The sequence below is a fragment of the Hemicordylus capensis genome, chromosome 1 (genome assembly GCF_027244095.1).
Source record: "Hemicordylus capensis ecotype Gifberg chromosome 1, rHemCap1.1.pri, whole genome shotgun sequence".
NCBI lineage: Eukaryota > Metazoa > Chordata > Lepidosauria > Squamata > Cordylidae > Hemicordylus > Hemicordylus capensis.
In genome coordinates this window covers 95,001,867-95,022,277 of record NC_069657.1, presented here as the reverse complement: position 1 = coordinate 95,022,277, position 20,411 = coordinate 95,001,867, and the positions used below count along the sequence as shown (strand labels likewise).

The 20,411-nt window shown below is 44.0% G+C and overlaps 1 protein-coding gene across 1 annotated transcript; it reads left to right on the top strand.

The window, feature by feature from the left end:
- Positions 1-17,728: 17,728 nt before the first annotated feature.
- LOC128322369 (uncharacterized) lies at positions 17,729-18,112 on the top strand. Its single transcript, XM_053243529.1, has one exon. It carries the CDS (start codon positions 17,729-17,731, stop codon positions 18,110-18,112), a length of 384 nt encoding a protein of 127 aa, XP_053099504.1.
- The last annotated feature ends 2,299 nt before the right edge of the window (positions 18,113-20,411 follow it).

Below are 20,411 nucleotides of genomic sequence, written 5' to 3'. Positions count from 1 at the left end.
CTGGCAACTTTGGTGTGATGCAGGCTAGCATGGTATTCAAGAAGACATGGAGCTAATCAGGATGGAAGTCAAAGAGCCTTTAAGCTAGCCATGCAATTCATCGCTCACCTGTTCTGGGGTGAGTAGCAGTTGCCTTCTTTGTGACTTTGTAGTAGTCACAAATTCAGAAGTTCAGGCGCTCTCCATGACAGCTCCGGTAGCCACATTCACCCTGACAGCCACACCCATCCCAATGGATGTCTGTTCAGATGCCTGCCTGAAACCACGGAGAGTCGCTGCATTGGAGAGCTGCTACCAGTCAGCGTAGACCAGGGCTGCTCAACTTCGGCCCTCCTGCAGATATTGGCCTACAACTCCCATCATCCCTGGCTATTGGCCGCTGTGGCTTGAGATTATGGGAGCTGTAGTCCAACAAGTGCTGGCATGCTGAAGTTGTGCTGGTCGACACTGACTTGGCAGTAGCTCCCCAAGATTTCAGAGAGGGATATTTCCCAACCCTACCTGGAGATGTCAGGGATTGAACCTGTCACCCTCAGTATGCAAAATGTGTGCTTTACCATAAAACTATTATTATTTATTTATTGCACTTATAAACTGCCCCATCCAAAGGCTCTGGGCAGTGTACAACAAATTTTTAAAGACATAAAAACACACACCATTTAAAACACAGTGCTAAAAATAATTAAAAACCATTTAAAACTAATTAAAATACTTTAAAATAATCCTCCTGGGTGCACCTTTAAAATATGCATGCCGGCACCCAGCTGATTGGCTGGGCAGCGGAGGTGCCTGATAGGCTGAAACGGCGGGAGCTCATGCGCAGCAGGAGGCCATTGAGCTGCTGCTGGGGTAAATGGCGGCTGCGGCGATGAGGCGGCTGCCGTGGCACCAGTTGTGGTGAGGCGGCAGCAGGAGGCAGGAGAAACTACGAGCGGGGGAGAAGATAAGTGGGCTGGGCGGGCATCAGAGACGCTTCCTGAAGACAGGGAGAAGGGGCTGAAGTGGGGGGGAAGTGTCGAACTAGGGGCGCCAGACGCTATGCCCTCGGTCAGCTAGTACTTTAAAAAACCACAATAATTTACAAACCTTGGAAGGCCAAGCCGAACAAGTAAGTTTTTAGGGCCGACAGCAAGCCTAAACTGTGGATATCTGTGCATTCCATAGGCTAGGAGCAGCTGCAGAAAAGGCCCAGTTCCAAGTCACCACCAGATGTACTGATGGTAACTGGAGATGGACCTCTCCAGATGACCTCAATGAGCGATGGGGATCATACCGAAGAAGGTGCTCTCTAAGGTAAACCAGACCTAAGCCGTTTAGGGCTTTGAAGGTGATAACCAGCACTTTGTACTTTGCCCAGAAACATCTTGTGCTGGGGATCACTGGGGTACCACAGTTCTAAGAGGGCAACTGTAGGAGAGGCAACAATCTCTGGCTGCTTAAGGTCTGTTGGATCTATGGGGCTTTCATTTGGGCTGGTGGTCTTATCTGATGTGTGCTCATCTTCCTCCGATATGACCACCTCCAGGTCAAAATCTGGGTGGGTCCTGACACATCTTCACTCATGTATCTATTTTAGCCTGAATCCCAAACTCCCTGAGCATGTATTGTGATCTCAAAGCATAACCTAACTATTTAAGATCAATGGGGGCGGGGGCAGAAGCATAATCAGTATTTGCAGAACTCTTGGAAGATAGCGCTATTATGCAAATGCTATCATAAGAACATGGTTACGGTGATCAAAACTGTACACAGTACTCCAGATGTGGTTGCACCACAGATATGTATAAGGGATGGAGGGGGTTCCACTGTCCTTGAATCACAAATTATTTTAGGAACTGAACCGATCCCTCAAAGCAAATCGATGTTGGAGCAACTAACATCCCTGGTTTAGCAGTTAGTTTGTATGTTGATTGTAATTCTTACATTTATGTTTTGCATATTCATTTGGAAATCAAGTGTTTAAGGTCGGAACTTTGGAAAGGCTTCCTTGTTTTTAATTTCTCAGTTTGAGCTTGGTGACCCCTTGGGATGTTGCATTTTTGTTTTTTCTCTGGCTGGTACATTGAGCAAAGAAGCTGATTTCATCCCTGGCTGTTACAATGAGGGTATTATGCTTTGCTTTGATTCAAAACATTGTTTAACAAAGAACATCTTGTCATATGGTGGCAGGACTCTAGTCGAGGGAGATCTAAAGGCATAATCAGTCTTAAAATGTACATATGCTAGATAGATAAATTGTTTCCTTACCATCCTGTTAATGATGGTAATCCTCAATATTGATAATAATCCTCAACACTTAGGGTACCAGTGTTTTGATATGTATTTCTACTAAATAGTCAGTGAAGCTATTCCTACGATCACTGGGAAGCCGGCTAAGGGAGCGTAGCCCGTTTTCCAATGGTCGTGGGAACCACTGGGCCCGCAGGCGAGCCCAAGGCAGCTAGCCCACCTAAACCACCCTCCCCTTAAATGAGGTTAATGGAGCGAGCACTCCGTTAACCTCATTTTGTTGCTTGTGTGTCGCCATGGTGTGCAGCAACACACAAGCAGACCCCCGGCTCGGGCTGGGGCTGCAAGCAGCCTCTTGGGCTTGGAAGTCCCTTCAGGATGCACAGGGCATCCTGGAACTTCCAGGGGCCATGCCACCCCCAATCCCCGCAGTCCCTGCTGGCTGCATGACAGAGCTGGAAGTCGTGTGGGCGGCCGATCTGGCAGCCCAGCTACGAGCGGCTGCTTGTCTGCGGGGAGAGCGGGCTAAGCCCCACAGAACACCCTCAGGCGCTTCATGTGAAGCACCTCTATATTGTATTCTAGATTACATTGAAGAGTCCCTGAGGCTGTTCTCACGCACACCCTAACCCAGGCTAGGGAAGCCCGGCCTGGGTTAGGCTGCACATGAGAACCACCTGCATTGGGCCCAATCCCGGTAGGGCAGCACCACCTAGCCCAACTTTTGAAACCCAGCTCTTAGCTGGGGTTAAGGACTTGAGTGAGCCCTTAACCCAGGGTCCGGGATTGTGTGTTCACTGTGGCTATGTTCAGGCACAGTAGACACAGAGACAGGCACCAAGAGCGCCCATTTCCTGGGGGAATCCCCCAATGCACTGCACATATTGTGCAGTGCATTGTGGGATATCCAGAGGCCAGGATGTGTCATCCCGGCCTCTGGAGATCTGTGCTGTACCACACAGTGCGATCTGGGAGCACTGTCCGCACTCCCAGCAACAGTCAGGCACTCGTCTGGGGGGAAGATGAATTGAACCAGTTCCCGCCCCCGCAAAAAACCCCATTGCCCTGTGCGGTCATGTGAATGGCCCCCCTGTTTACATATTCTCTGAGCCAATGAAAGTGTGATGTGAAAGTCTGTGTAGCTGCACTCATTTTATGTGGAAACTGAATGTGAATTTTGACATATGCATGAGTGAGTCACTTCAGCCTGGTCCTATTTGGTTTGATTTTTCCAGACAATAAGTACGTGCCAGACTGGTGAATGGAAGATGTTTGAAGTGACAAGTAAAAGATTAGAACGTGTGCAAAGGAAGTAGTCTGTTCACATCTTACGGAAAACGACATTGCATTTTCATTGAGGAATATACACACACAAGCATATTCACAATGGAGATTTTTTGTTGCTGTTGCAGGGATTTCAGGAAACACAGATCATAATGTTTCAGCATCATATAATGTTTGGTTTAGATCAGGAAAGCAGTCTGTAGTAATTTTGCCTGTCTTTCTTCCTGCTCGGAAATGTAAAAATAGCAATGGTGTCACTTCAGAATGTAGGTGGCCATCTAGTCTGTCATCTTCCTTCTCCCTCAAATTGCTCTGATTACACACTATTTTCACACAAAAAAGATGACAGTGTTGCTGTATAGGAGACAAAATGAGTTCATTAGCAGAATATAGAAAAGTGTGTGTCATTTAAACTGGCATGCATGCATGCTAGCACTAAACTTTATGCAGGAAGATCTGTCATTTATCTCCCTTTCTTTTCTTTTTTTACTAAACGCAGCCACAGAAGAGCTAATTTGATCCGGAAAGTGGTGAAGGAAGAGCCTGAGGGTATTTAACCCTTTCCCTCTCCACCATTTTCCTAATTCCGATCTACTGTTTGCTTAGTGTGGATGGTGGTGGTGGGGGGGGAGGATTTTTATATCTTGCTAATTGGAGAAGTATAATGGATTATATCCATTAACAGATTTAGCAGTTACAAACTTCTCCAAAGAACCTTGAGAATTGCAGTGCTGTCAGGTTCCCAAGAATCTTTGACAGACGTTTCATAGGAACAATGCAATCACAGATCAAAAAAGGGGTAACACGTAAAAACAAAGATACTGCAAATCAAAAGACCATGTGAAAAGGAGAAAAATACAGTGGAAAACTAATAAAACATAATAGAACATATTAAACTTGCTCAGAATAGGTTTATAAATTCTAAGTCAACAGAGAAAAATATAAAATATTAATATACACCCATAAATATGGGAACCATAAATACAAAATAAATAACTATAAACAAAGATATATATGAAAATCTCAACAATAATACAAAAACTATATTAAAGCTATACAAAAACATAGATATAGATGAGTATTCCAGTATCCAGGGCATGAAAGTCCATAATATGGTGGAAAAATCCCTCCGTTGTTTGAAGATAGTAGTGAAGTCCGTCACAGATATGCCATAAATAGATAAACTCTTGGAAAAACAGTAATGTACAAGGAGAAGCTAGACACAGAAAGATAAAAAAGATAAAAGTAACTTCACAGTAAACGTACATTAACATCTCATAATTACATACATCAGTCGGGAATTCAACAGCCCTCCGTTATCAACCCTCCAAAAGACCATCCTTATACCAAGTATTATTATTTTTTAAAAGCAGAAATAATGCTTTAATTTACCGTCTGTTCTAGAAAGAAAAACCAAATCTTGGATGTGGGTGTTGACCTTGTGCTACATTGTAAATTATAAAAGGTTATCGGATTAAAGCAAATGTTTCATCTGAAGTATTCTGTAAATAAGCAGTAATCTTAGCCATAGAAGCATCTTCCTATAGCTTTAGTAGCCACTCATCTAAAGTCAGGATTATTTGTAGTCTGGCTGGCAGCAGTTTTCCCAAGGTTTCAGGCAGGAGCCTTTCCCAGCCTCACCTAGAGATGTCAGGGATTGAACATGAGACCTCCTTCATGCAAAGCAGATGCTCTGCCACTGAGCTGCAACCCCATCCCAACTCCTATACATATTTCCAGTGGTTTGTTTATAATGATCAGCATAATTCCTGAGCCAAGAATTTGTGGAATTCTTCTGCAGCAACTTCTAAGACCTATTTTGAAAATTCTAGAACTGAAGGAGTAGGGAGAACGCCAAGGTTTTGTGGGTACTCCCAAATACTTTCCTATTATCTGATTGCTGCGGCAGCTTTCAGCTACAGTATATCATTATTAAGAATATTTATATACCATGCTTCATGAAAAAGTTCTCAAAATGGTTTTCTTTGAAGGATTGAAGATGGTTTCTTGTCCCAAAGAGGCTCAAAACCTAAAAACACAGAGGCACACCAGCTGGGTTGAATAGGGGCAGATGCGATTCTTCCCTGCTAAATATAAGGCACTTTAAAAAGATACATCTATGCCCACTTCACAGGCACTATTGAGGCCTTATATAGTATCACTTTCCTAATAATGATATCTGCCACCCATTTGCTCCTCTAAATTACTTTTTCTGGAGTTGCCTTTAGAAGAAAGCTATGACAACTTAGGTGATGTAATAAAACCAGTTTAAATTTGTAATGCAAGTGACTAATCCTTGCACTTCCTTTTGGGAACAATTATAGCCTCTTACAAGAAAATATGTGAAACAAGTCATGTAAACATCATTGGTTACATTACTGTCAGAAAACCTGGGATTGCAAAGAATAGAAAAATGGATTCCAGGTTCACAAATAGAATATAATTCTCACGTTCCTTTTAATGTGTCTTCAGATTTGGGTGCGGCTTTTGAAGATACAACTCCACCTTAAAAAAAAAAAGACTAGAGGCCTTCAGAGTTTTGAAAGCAAAGTGAGCAGAGTCATTGGCATATTTTCAAGATCCCACTGTGGATATGATATGCCAATGAGAACAGTCTTTCAAGCAAGGAGTCCGCCTCACCCACCAAATAAAACTTCAGAGGGGGTGGGGGAGGATTTTAATTTCCCTTTTTGCCCCTTCATACTGCTATATTGGGGCAGAGTATCTGAGGCATTCCAGCTGTTGTTGGAGTACAATTCTTATCTTCCTCAGTCACAATAAAGTTTACTGGGGATGTAAAGTAAAGTGTGCCGTCAAGTCGATTTTGACTCCTTGTGCCCACAGAGCCCTGTGGTTGTCTTTGGTAGAATACCGGAGGGGTTTACCATTGCCTCCTCCCGCGCAGTATGAGATGATGCCTTTCAGCATCTTCCTATATCGCTGCTGTCCGATATAGGTGTTTTCGCATAATCTGGGAAGCATACCAGCGGGAATTCGAACCGGCAACCTTCTGCTTGTTAGTAAAGCATTTTCTTGCTATGCCACAAGGTGGCTTGCTGCGGATGAGGGGAGTTGTAGTCTACGTTGGCCACCCAACTTAATGATCAGATGTTGCAAAATTCCTCTTCTGCAGCGAATGTTGTCATCTGCCTTGGTGTTGCATAGATCAAAGAAGGTATGGCTGGCAAAAAAACCCAAAACTACCACCACCACTGCCCTCCTTTTGATGTACAGGTTAAAGGTACAGGAGGAGTTCTGCCTATTTATCCTGATCAACTGTCTTCCACTCTCCTGATGATGGGATAAGAGAAATGGGAAGCTAAGATGCCACCAATGGGGGAAGGCTGTAACTCAGTGGGTAGAGCACATGCTTTGGACACAGAAGATCCCAGGCTCAGTCTACAACATCTCATGAGAAAGGCCCCTGCTTGAAACCCTGGAGAGTTGCTGCCAGGCAGAGAAGACTAATTATCCCAAGCCAGATGGATCAGTAGCCTGACTCTGTTTAAGGCAGCTTCATGTACTCGTTTGTATTCTGTATCCCAGAATTTGAATTCCCTGTCCTTGAAGACTGTGCAGAGAAGTCTTTTAAGGAATGTTTCCTATTGTAACTCTGTTGAGTATCTGCAGCCTGCAACATCTGCAGGAAAGCATGGCCTGTATGATTAGCTGGAATTGAATCAATGCCCTTAGATGGAGGACAGGATACAGGAGGACTATATTACGACTTGGGTTTCCTGGATGGAAGTCTGGTCAAAGGGGGTGGTGTGCATTCTTCCGGGGCTATTGTTCATTCGCAGACTTAAGCCCTGGCCTTTCTTGTTTACTTATCCGGACTGACCATCTGCTTGCATACTGGGTTCTTGTTTGTTCTGTAAACAATGGCATCTCATTGTGATGGTGGTATATGCATTCTAGTTCTGCACTTTCTTATCTTCCTAAGTTTATCTGGCACTTTGCGTTTCTTGTACCATTGCTCACTTAGTTACCCAGCTTCCGGATAATATGAATATTGCATACTTTGACTTCTTTGTACAACTATAAATAAGAATGTTCTCTAACAGGAAAAGGATCTGGATTATGCAAGGATCTGGCATGGTCCAGGGACTACAGTGTTGAATATGGACATATGTAGGTACAAATTCTTCAGCCATGAACTGTATGGCTTTGGGCAAGCCACACATCTCTTGGCTTCAGGCCAAACTAGACATCATAGCAGCAGAACCACCTGCTCAAGCCCAAATCTGCCCCAAACACATAAGCTCTATTCAGATGTTATGTTGTATATGTGTATATATATATTCAAAAATGAAGGCAAACTGAGACCCAACTCATTCAACTGAGTATCAAAGGGGTAGATGATTATGCTTAGGAAAGTGGCTACTCATCACCATAAAATGAGAGGTCTTTGATGGTTCTTTCCCAAAAATGTGCTCAGGGCAAAGAGTGCTTCTGACATTAACAACAATTTAAGATGATGAGTTACAGCAGCCGCCGCTAGGACAGGGCTGCTCACATTCGGTTCTCCTGCAGATGTTGGCCTACAACCTGACTTTGGGCCTCTGTGGCTGGGTATTATGGGAGTTGTCATCCAAAAACAGCTGGGGGGACTAGGTTGAGCAAGCCTGCTCTAGGACAGGTTTCTGCTCTTCGTCCTCCAGAATGGAGTTTGGGATCAAAAGGAACTTGACAGTCCTGGCCAATCCACCTAGTCCGCCACACTAGCAGAGATGACTCTCAGATCAAGAAGTTCTTTTAAAACTGCTGGAGGGATCCCACTAGGAGCAGTGGCCAACATCCAGATAACCCTCCACTGACTTACTTGCCAAGGTTTTTCATCACACAATCAAGGAATGCAGTGTCTAGCAATCTCCTTTCCTCTGCAATTCCCTGTGTGTACCAAAACAATCATGGTAGAGAGTCCCCCAGTCCTCAGGGAAAGAAGAGGAGATCACCAACAATTGACTTCCCACCTTGCACAATGGCATGTTAGCTGAGAGTTAATCTAGATGTTGGCCAGTATTTGCTAGATTGTGTCCATGGTCTCTGGCAAGTTGTCAGATCAAAAATAAGATACTAGAGAGCCTCAACCAAGATATTGTCTGGTAAACTCCAACATACACACACCGCCCCCAGTTCTGCACCTGTTTACCGGAGAGCAGGTCATGGGAGAATCTTTCTTCCATCTCTTCCCACTAATACCTGGTGTATGTTCTATCTCCCCACCTTCTCTCTTGTATACAACTTTCACCCCCTTTCTTTTTCTCATGCCTATTTCTGTCTCTCTTAACCTACTTGTGCCCATATTCTTTCTCTGCTTTCTGATCTGTGTGCTGTTCATGGTGAGTCTTTGACACAAGGGCAATGCATTATAGATAATGAATCTGTAGTATTTGTCCTATTGCACTTTGAGATCATGAGTACTTTAAAATAAGAGATATCCATTGTTTTATATGAAGCTGGAATAAGACACTTGCTTAAATATAGAATAGCCTCAAGATAAGAGAGACCTGGGATTCTAAGTACTAGGACACTTGTTATTATCCCTGTGTGTGGCCATTTAGTAGCCTTGTGACTGGCAATCTATGGGATCTGGTACATATTTATCTTTATGGAGTGAATAAAACCACAGAGTTCAAAGGAATGATTCACTTGTTTATGCATACATTGTTTGAGGTTTACAGGTTGTATGTCTATTTTTAAGGATAGGCGGGTCCTGTCATAAATCGAAAATGGGAACTATCTTTCTGTGGAAACTCAGGTTGTATAATATTAGTGCTATAGACCAGAAAATGAAACATTATTTTATATAAGTATGGGGAGCACTTCTATGGAACAACCTGTTTGGTTTTGTTTTTAAAAGGGAACCGAGAGAGAGCAGCAGCCATATTATATGGTTTAAGAGCTGCAGAAGTTCTTTTGTTTCCGAGTCCCGTCTGTACAATTTTATATGAAGTTTGGCAAAACACATCTTCTAGACTGTTCAGGGAGTGGCCCACTTCTTAATGAGAACAATTAAGTCTGTGAACTGATGAAGTCATGAAAATGTGGGCTCCTCAAACCTGCTTTCCTGCCCCAGACACACAGAAGTTGGCGGAACACAAAAGCGGCAGCTAGGGAAGTGATTGCAATTAGCAACTGTGGGTGTTGGAACCTGAAGCCAGGCAGGGCTAACCTTAGGGGACTGGTTTTCTGGCTGCAGAGCTTATAGTGATTTTGCTTTGAGGCTAGCACTATCTGTATTGCTGCATGTCCTGTAAATGTGGATTCAACACATTATCACAAAAAATAGCCTAGGACTCTGGGACTGTGTTTCCTCATAACCTGCATAGGCTGCTCTGAACTTTTCACCATTCAGGAAAGAAAAATAAAACAATATTATCCTATGGGAGGAGTAGATGTTTTGACAATTAAGAGGAAAGGCAGTGTTTTGTTTTGTTTTTTAAGCAAAGATGACACCTTTTTGGATCCTAGAATTCTGCCCATGGATAACAGAAGCCCCAGCCAACACTAAGGTTGTCCACACAACCTTTTTCTGGGCCAGGGAGGGGGGAAGTCAGGATAGTGCCTACCATCCCTCCCCACCCAGATGATCCAGGGATGAACTGAGCCTTGTGGCTTGCACGCCCACACATGACAGGTGCCACAAGCCATGCAGCATTCTGGAGGCTGGGAAAATGCATTCTGGCCTCCAGGTATTCCACAATGCACCACATTATGAGCATGGTGCATTGAGGGATTTCCTCTCTAGGCACCTGGCTCTGTGCCTGATCGGTCTGCTTGCAGACCAAGCACACACATGACCCTGAGCCTGGGTAAAAGGACACACTCGTGCTCCCCTGAGATACAGTGCCAGGGTTGGCCTAAATCCTGGCACTTTACATGAGCACAGGTGTGTAGCACGCTTCTCAGGGACAAAGTTCCCCGGGGGCCCCCCTGGCACACATGCTTTGTGTGCATGCCCCACCACCCAATCCACACCCCCTCCCTCTGCAAGGGCCCCCTTTGATTTTTTTTTTGGGGGGGGTTATTGCCCTCCAATGCCCTGCCACTCATACTGCCATAAGAAATAATCTCTTGCAGGATTTCTTCCGTCCCCACTTGCTTTGCCTGCAAGGAGAGGCAGCTCATTCTGCCCTGACTTGTTGCCTTTCACATAATGGCTTGTGTTTCTCCTTTTCTCTCCATCCCAAGAAACAGTGAGGCTGTTCTCAAGAGCAGCCCTACCCTGGCTTGGGCAGCCCTACCTGGGAAGGGCTGCTCATGCAGGGGCATAGCATCCATTGGACAAGGGGGTGCGAATGTCCTGGGCCAGGATTGGTTAGGGGGCCCACAAGGGCCCCCGCCAGTGCCCACCACTACCCCATTGCCTTTCGCTGCCCTCTGTGCCTGCTGATGTCCCAGCGCTCATACTGCCAATAAACCTCACCACTGGCGTGGAGCAAGCCATCCCCTGTGGCGGTGGCAGGCAGTCTTCTCCCCCCGCCCCACACAAACACTCCCGACTGGCTGTGGTTTCTGAGCCTGTGTGCCTCTGATTATGGATAGCACAGCATGTCATGAAGTCACAACATGCAACACTATCCATAATTGGGGTGCACAGACGAACAGGCCTGAGAGAAGCTGTGGGCCAGCAGGGAGTGCGGGGAGAGGGGGCGGAGTGGTGGGATGGAGAGAAAAGGAGAAACACAAGCCATTATGTGAAAGGCAACAAGTCAGGGCAGGATGAGCTCCCTATTCTTGCAGGCAAAGCAAGTGGGGATGGAAGAAATCCTGCAAGAGATTCTTTCTTTGAGCACACTGGTTAGCAAGAGTTGCTGAAGTGGTCTTAGAAGCTTGGTGGGCTTCATTATGTCAGTACAGTTCACAGCTACAGCTCTGTTTCCATGGTTAGGTCTTTCTCACTATGGTTAAGTCTCTCATATTAACTATGGTTAGTGTGATATCCACTGAGCAAAGACTAACCAACTTTCATAGAAATTCCCACCCTGGATGACACAGATAGAGATATAGCTGGCCCTTCAGTCACAGTGGATCTGGGGCCCAGTTGGTGGAGCTGGGGCCCAGTTAATAAGCTAGTCAAACATGAGTTTGAAAAACAGGTGGAAATACATGCAGAGGCTGATTCCCTTCCCCTTTCCACATGGACCTTCTTACTCTTGCTCTAATCTAGGGATTATTAAGGAATTTGCCCCATTGCTAGATCCTGAGGTTCTGCTATACCGGATATGTTTACTGGAATAGAGGGTGTTTGGTCTTTGTGTGTGTGCGTGCGCGCCTGCGTGTACACACGCACCCGATTTTCACATCAGAGCCAAAATATTAAAACGGTCCTTCACTCAAGTGTGTTGAGATGCACACAAGGCATAATAATCTCATTCCTGACAATGAGTGCCAACTATTGAGAACCCAATTGCATATGTTTTTTCCCTTGGACATTATGCATCCATTTGGTTAAGAGGCAGTCAATTCCTGGATACTGGACACTGGAATTATGAGCATACAAATGTACTTGGATTTGGTTTTATTTTTTTACAAGCAAAACATAAAATAAAACAAAAAAGGAAATATCTCCATATGATTATTACAGAAAAGGTTTCACAGTGATCAGTCTAATGCATATTTTGCTTCAGTATATAGAATGACTGGCTTCCATGTTTTGCCAATTTATTGTAACATAGGAGATGAATGTTTATAGGATGTTTCAGTTTCACTGATTTGAATGCGTCCCATGCTCTCAAAGGTAGGTAGGTAGGTTTGTGTGTTGTGTTGTGTGTGTGTGTGATTTTGTTTGTCCTTTCCAGTTAAGGTAAAAGTGTGCTGTTGAGTCGGTGTTGACTCCTGGTGCCCACAGAGCCCTGTGGTTGTCTTTGGTAGAATAGCAATAGCAATAGCACTTACATTTATATACCGCTCTATAGCTGGAAGCTCTCTAAGCGGTTTACAATGATTTTAGCATATTGCCCCCCAACATTCTGGAATACAGGAGGGGTTTACCATTGCCTCCTTCCACGCAGTATGAGATGATGCCTTTTAGTATCTTCCTGTTTCGCTGCTGCCCAATATAGGTGTTTCCCATAGTCTGGGAAACATACCAGCAGGGATTCGAACCGGCAACCTCTGGCTTGCTAGTCAAGTCATTTCCCTGCTGCACCATTAGGTGGCTGCTGTTCTTTCCAGTGTCTAGCGTTAATTGTTCTGCTGGTGTATGGAAGTACTTCCTACTTTTATGGATGTACAGTGTCTAGTATATTTTGGTACTTTTATAAATAAGGTACGTTTGGTGGTCTTGTGCTCCCAGCATGGTAATTTGTACTAATACTCATACTTATTTTAATACATTTCCTGAGAAGTGTTTGCCTTACATTAGACTGGGGCTGTTCACTAAAGCTGAGCTATTTGGTCATGTAAGTTATTAGCTATTAGGCTTAATAGCTAATTGCTGCCAGGGAAAGACAAAGACTCTATAAAGAGTGTTTAAACCACAGCAAATTCGTTACTGATGGCTTGTAGATGTTTTATCTTTGAATGATGATGCATTGTGTATGAATCTTCACAGGGAAAGCTGCAACTTTCACTTGTACAGAAAAGGCAGGGATTGTTGTAGGCTCATTTGGTGACTTGGATGCCAGCTTTGCTACATATATAGCAAGATAATTAGTAGAAAACTGTTTTAGAATGAGGAATTAATTCCCACTAGCCATTTTCCATGCTGTGTCAAGCCCAGCTAACTTTAGGCCAGGAGTTCCCAACCTTGGAGCCCCAGATGTTGTTGGACTACAACTCCCATCATCCCCCCAAAGCTTACTGTGGCTGGGAATTATGGGAATTGTAGACTAGCAACATCTGGGGACCAAAGCTTAGGAACTCCTGCCTTAGGCCACGGACTCAGGCCTTGCTGAATGTTGCTGCAGGCTGTCTCATACCAATATGTGATTTTTCTATAGGTCTCCCAAATGCACGGCTAAAGAGTGTTTTGTCCTTGCTGTTGCATTTGCAGCTGTGTCATCTGCAAGAAAACAAAATGCCATAATCTTCTATTTATATTTTGTACAAGAAAAAAAGGATAGAAGAAATTGTAGATTCCTTCAGCAATGATATAATATTTTAATGTTAGCACAAGAGAGGGCCTTGAAGGACTTCTAGTGCAACCTCCTCCAGGACAGTGTGGCACCATCCCTGACTACACTGTCCCGTGAAGGAGAGCCCCCCACTATACGAGGCAGGCTGTTCCATTGCCAAACAGCTCCTGCAGCGAGGAAATGTCTGTGCATGTCCCTTCATCCTCTATGTGACCAACCTTTTGATGATTCAAGATGGCTGCCAACTGCCTCCTTAGTCTTCTCTTCTTCAGGCTAAGCATACCCAGCTCCTTCAACCATTCCTCATGGGACTTGGTTTCCAGAACCCCTCACCATCTTTGTTGCTATCTATTGAACTCCTTCCATTCTATCAATTTACTTTTTAATGTGTAAGCCCCTTAACTGGGCACAATGGATAACATACAGAACAATTAAGCCTTTGCAGAACAAGCAAATTTGCACTAACACTAAATTTGCGAGCCCCTGGTGGCGCAGTGGTAAAACTGCCGCCCTGTAACCAGAAGGTTACAAGTTCGATCCTGACCAGGGGCTCAAGGTTGACTCAGCCTTCCATCCTTCCGAGGTCGGTAAAATGAGTACCCAGAATGTTGGGGGCAATATGCTAAAATCATTGTAAACCGCTTAGAGAGCTTCGGCTATAGAGTGGTATATAAATGTAAGTGCTAAGTGCTATTGCTAACACAACAAGAAATTAGCTTAATTAGAAGATTTGTGCAGGAGCACTATTACTCTATAGCACTCGTCAGAAGTTCCCATCAAAACAAATGAGACGTACTGCAGGTGCACAGCTGTTTGATAAATCACAAGCATGCTTGTGCTGGCACCAGCTCCAGACAAAGTGCAATTAACTAGCACAACAGTTCTGCACTAGCTCAATGTTTTCCCACAAGTGCTTACTGCTCTAGATGTTGGCCAGTATTTCAAGTCAGGCCTGACCAGTGCAGAATAGTGTGGAACTATTACTTCATGTGATCTGGACACTATGCCTCTGTTAATGCAGCCAAAATTGCATTAGCTTTTTAACCAGTTGTATCACATTGCTAGCTCATGATCAGCTTGCAGTCCACCAAGACACCTTGATCCTTATATAACCTGTTGCCAAACCATATAACCTGTTATATAACCTGTTGCCAAACCAGGCCTGTTCCTCCTGTTCCTCCTGTTCCAGGCTTGTTCCTCCTGTTCATTTATTTATTTATTATTTCTCTGTGTAAACCGCCGTGAGCCATTTTTGGAAGGGCAGTATAGAAATCGACTAAATAAACAAACAAACAAACAAACAAACATACTGTGCATTTGATTTTTCTTACCTCAATGAAATTCATCTTGTTGGTCTTAGCATAGTGTTTGAACCTGTTAGCATAGCTTTGAATCTTAATTCAGTTGCGTGCAAGTTATCCCCCCCACCCCAACTTTGTGTTATGGATGTGCATGAACCATGGTTCTAACTGCGGTCCGAACACATTTTGGGAGTGGGTCCTGGGAAGGAGAAGAGCAGGTTTTTACATGCATGTGCAGATGCCCTGTGCATGCTGGTGCCGCACAGAGGTTCTTTGGACATACACCACCCCCAGCAGGAAGCTGCATGGGGAGGTGAAGAGCAGGTAAGGACCTGCTCTCCTCTTTCTTAAAGCTCCCAGGCCCCATGCTCGAAGCGCGGTTTGTGCACATCCCTACTTTGTGTCATTCGAAAGTTTAAGCAGCATCCCCCAACTCTCTTAATCTAAGTCACATATAAAAATGTGAAACAGTACAGGGCCCAGAACATAGCTCCATGATACTCACTCTATACCTCCTTTCCAGGTTAATGTAGAGCCATTAAAGAGTACTCATCGGGCAAGGTTGTTTGAGCAGCTGTGAATCCACCTATCAGTAGTGTCATCTAGCCCACAGGTTACTATCTTGTCAACCAGAATATCTTGGGAGACATTGCCAAATGCTTCATTGAATCTAAGAAGTGGCACAGCAGGGAAATGCTTGACTAACAAGCAGAAGGTTGCCGGTTCGAATCCCTGCTGTTATGTTTCCCAGGCTATGGGAAACACCTATATGGGGCATCAGTGATATAGGAAGATGCTGAAAGGCATCATCTCATACTCCGTGGGAGATGGCAATGGTAAACCCCTCCTGTGTTGTACCAAAGAAAACCACAGGGCTCTGTGGGCGCCAGGAGTCAAAATCAACTCAACGGCACACTTTACCTTTACCTTTATGTTCATGACAATCCCATGATCTATTAAACTACGGACTCTTTCAAAAAAAGGAGATAAAATTAGTCTGACATGACTTCTTGTTGACAAACCATGCTGGCTTGGTAATCACCATATTTTTAAAGTACTCACAGACAGACTGCTTCATAATCAGTTCTAGAATCTTGCTAAGTATCAATATCAAGCTAACCATTCCGTAGTTTCCAATATCCTCCCCATCCTCGGCCTTTTGAAGGCAAGGGTAGCATTCCAGTCTCATCTCCAGTCTTCTGGCACCACACTGATTCTCCAGCAGGTCTCAGAGATGACATACATCTGCAAGTTCCTTCACTACTCAGGGATACAACTCATCTGGCTGAAGACTCAATTCATTTAAAGTGTTCTCTTTCTATCTTTTTATCTTTCACGAGCTGCGGTTCAATCCTTTCTTCACTATCACAACTGTTGCCAGGCTAGGCCACATTTCCCTTTTGGGAGAAGACAGGCATTAAGCAGCTCTCTGTCACCCTTGACCATTTGACCATTTCACCATCTTCTCCAAACAACCTACTGCTTTCTTACCCTCCCCCTTGTTTCATTCATATATATATATATATATATATATATATATATATATATATATATATCCCTTTTAGTTGGGGTTTTTTTGGGATTTATGTGTACTGTATATACATCTTCTTTATATGTACAAGCCTTAGGATGTATGTAACAAATCCTGTGGTACATGGCACATCTTGTGAGTGTTCTGACAGCACTTGGTGAGAGAGATGGGGGGGGGGACACAGAGGAGGAGGAGGAGGAGGAGGAGTGGATGGAGGGGCAGCTGCTGCCAAAGAAGAACAGGATGTCTAAAGAAAGAGCAGCGGCATCGCTCACTCACTCACTCCCTCAACTCACCCAGCCGCAGCTCACTCCCTCAGCTCCAATGGCTGGCCTTTGACACCTCACCAAGTCTCCTTGTGACAAGGAAGGTCAAGCTGGGGCTTCTCATCTGGCCTGCACGAATGGCCCGCGGTACTCTCTCCTGCCCCAGCTTGGCCATCCTCCTTGTGAGGAGACTCGGCAGGGTGTCAGAGGCCAGCAGTTGAAGCTGAGGGAGTGAGCTATGGCTGGGTGAGCTGAGAGAGTGGAGGGGTGGCTGAGAGTGGGGGAGGGGAGGGGTGGCTGCAAGTCGGGGGACTGAGAGTGGGGGAGGCGAGTGGGTGGCTGCTATTGGGCTGGATGACACTGAGCAATAAAGCAGGGGCTGTGGTGGGACTTTAAGGAGAGCAATAAAGTCCTAGCACACAGATGTTCTGCGCAGGGCCAGCTAGTTGTCTTTGTTCTCGCCACTGATGAATGTATATCTGTGTATAGGCTTGTGGTAGAGTTTAGAATGTTTGCGTCAATCATCAGTTCTGTTGACTGATTGGTCAGTTTGTATTTCTTACTGGACTGAGTCTGTTTTCCCCCCCGTTAGGATTTTATTTTGAAGCAAAAGAGGAGAAAATATCTGAATCCATAGACTGGAATAAAATAAAAAGAATACCTGGTTCAGATACACATAAGTGGATTCAGGCTTCATAAGACTTTAAACAAGCAGCCGGAGGTTGGGATGGTAAATTAAGTCAATTGCTTCTGGAAGAAGGATTTAGACAAGGAAACGCTGATCCTTCTCTGTACACTAGAAATAGAGATAGAAGATGGACATTCTTATATATGGAGATCTGATTGTTTGTCTTCAGGATAAGAGAGATTATGATGAGAGAGTGAAGAATTTAAATAAGAATTAAAGATTTGAGTGAAATATCTTATTATCTTGGGATAGAAACAAAAAGGTGACATGATGGAAGTTTTACATTCAATCAGAGGCAAAATATAGTAGACTTAAATGAGTGTCTTGATTTAACAGAGGCAAATGAGATGAGTACTCCAATGGAAGTGGGTTTCCTAAAGCAGAAGGAATCCAAAGAGTCTTTGGAAAGCAATGAAAACTACAGAATGGGAATTGTAAAGTTACTGTTCATTCCAACTGTATCGCATCCTGATATTGCAGGAGCAGTTGGAATATTGTGTAGGAAAATGAATTCACTGACAAAGGAGGCCTGGATTGCACTTAAAATAATTGCACAGTATTTAAAGGGCACAGCAGATCTGGAATTAGTACTGCCAGCATGTGAGCAATCCAAGTTAGTAGGATACATGGATGCCAACTGGGCTGAAGATAATGATGACAGAAAGTCAACTAGTGGCAATGTATTTTTCTATGGAGGAGAAGCAAACTCGTGGTTAGGCACTCCCTACTGAAATATGATCCTCCCCATCTCTGACAATTTTAAAAAAGCATTTGAAAACCCACCTCTTCACCCAAGCCTTTTCAGCTTTTTAAATTTTTAAGTTTTAATCTGTATTTGATTTTTATATTGCCTAAATTGTTTTTAAGATTTTTGTGTATGTTTTAACTTGTTTTATGTTATTGTTAACTGCCCAGAGATGCATGTTTGGGGCGGTGTACAAATTTGACAAATAAATACATAAAAATTGGAAGTGTCATTAAAATCAGTTTTTATGGAATCCAGGGTACATGCCCATCTACTCTCGGTTTTGCCTTCTCTTGATATGAATTCCAAGATGATGCAGTCCGCCCCCCACCAGGGTTCCCCACACTTTCACTTCATCAACTAACTCCTCCCTGTTGATAAACATGAAAGCCAGGATTACTGTTCCCATTCTTCTACTTTATAAGATGAGGTTGTCAATGAAGCAAGTCAAGAGTTTACTTGATATTCCATTCTTAGCAGAGTTAGATTTCCAGCAAATATTTATTTTATTTTATTGTTAAATTTATATACCGCCTTTCATTAAAACAATCCCAAGGCGGATTGGATAGTTTCTGGATAGTTTCCTCAATTTCCATTCTAGTGTGCCTCTGAAAATTTGGTAATCTGGTTTAGAAAAGCACCACCCATTTTTTCTGCTTGGCCTGGTGTGTATAGCCACTTCCATTGGGGTATCACTTTTATCTTTGCTAAAAAAATACACTTTCCCTTTTTTATACACTGTACTCAGAGGACAAGAAATGTTGGCTCCATTCACCTGCCAGACATTTTTTTTAAATTCATCAAGCTATGTTGGTATATGTCAGGATTTTTTTCGCTTGTCAGGCATTATTTTTCACGCAGACTAGTGGATTTCCTGAGCCCTGACTATACTCATTCACTTTCAACAGGGCCTTCTGTCCTGCTCAGAGTGCAAACCAGCACAGTGTGATTAATGGTGTAGTGAATAGTCTGCAAGCAACTGCTGGGTTAATGGTGCAAAGGCTGTTTCCCCCGATTGACAGGCTATAGGCCTGATCCAGACCCAATCTGAGGACAAGATGGGTGTGTCTAAAGTGTTCCCCAGAGGCTTCTGGGAAGAAGAAGGGTGTGCTCTGAGGGAGAGAGGTGTAATGGAATGTGGCAAGGCACTCTCAGGGTGAATTCTGCCTGTCCCAGGACCAGGGACGGCAGGGTTGGTTTCACCAAGGTCCTGGTGAGGGAGAAGCCCAACTTGAGGCTTCTGAAGTTAGTACTAGGAAAAGTATTAGTAAGAATTGTGTTAGGAGTGTTGTTTTATTTTCCTGTGTGTGTGTGTGTGTGTGTGTGTGTTGTATACCCAGCTACCCTTTATTTTAAACATTAAGAAGAAAACCTCAGTTGCAACTGCTACACTTTAAAATCCGGAACATGCTCATTTTGGAAATGAATAATAAATTGGTTTATTCTTGGTTTAAAAGTTATCTCAGAGTGTTTGATTGGCTATGGAACTGCCCCTCGTTCACCGTGCCCCCCAAGGACTGCAAAGGACTGCTATTTTCCCACTTAAACATTCATTTATGTGTAACCACATTTTTATATGTGCCTGCTAGCACAGTAAGGAGGGGACTGGAGATTATGTCTCCCTTCGGTCAAAAAACCCCTGTTACTTGAATGGTTGTTGGCAGCGAATTCAACCTACCAGGGATTATTTTACTTAATTTAAGCCTGGGTCAGCCCACGAGGCACAGGGAGAGGTGACCCAGCTAAAATTCCTCCCATGTAGGCTGGCTTGGTCCCTTACAAATGGGTAGCATAGGGCAGGGCAAGGTAGAACAGAACAGAGTATAGTAGGTCTGATCCAATCCAGTTGACAGGAGAGATCAGGCCAGGCTGAGATAAATGCTGTGGCCAGGTAATATTGGAGAGCTCCCAACTGAGTACCAAGCATCCACTCAGGAGAATTGGCTCAAACTGAGGTTTTAAATACTTTTGAGCCAAGACTCCTGTGCTGGGTGCCTCCCCTGTCTTCCAGGAATTGCTGAGGCTTAAAGAGGCAGAGACCTATTCCATAGGCATAGGTTCCTATCATGGTGTGGGAGGGGTGTGTGTTTCTACTGCCAAGGGATGAGGCTCAAGAGAAATGTTTTCCCCCTCACATTTAATGCTACCCCTTCTCCTTCTGTTGGGTGTATTCGTTCTAAATAGAGTCACAATCCATCCTTGTTCATATGGCCATGATCACCCTCCATAGAAAGAGCCTAGTATCGGTTGTTCAGCTCCATGATGCTGAATATCTCCCAATTGTG

Excerpts from the sequence above, each read along its gene's own strand:
- LOC128322369 (XM_053243529.1), top strand. The coding sequence starts at position 17,729 with ATGAGTACTCCAATGGAAGTGGGTTTCCTAAAGCAGAAGGAATCCAAA.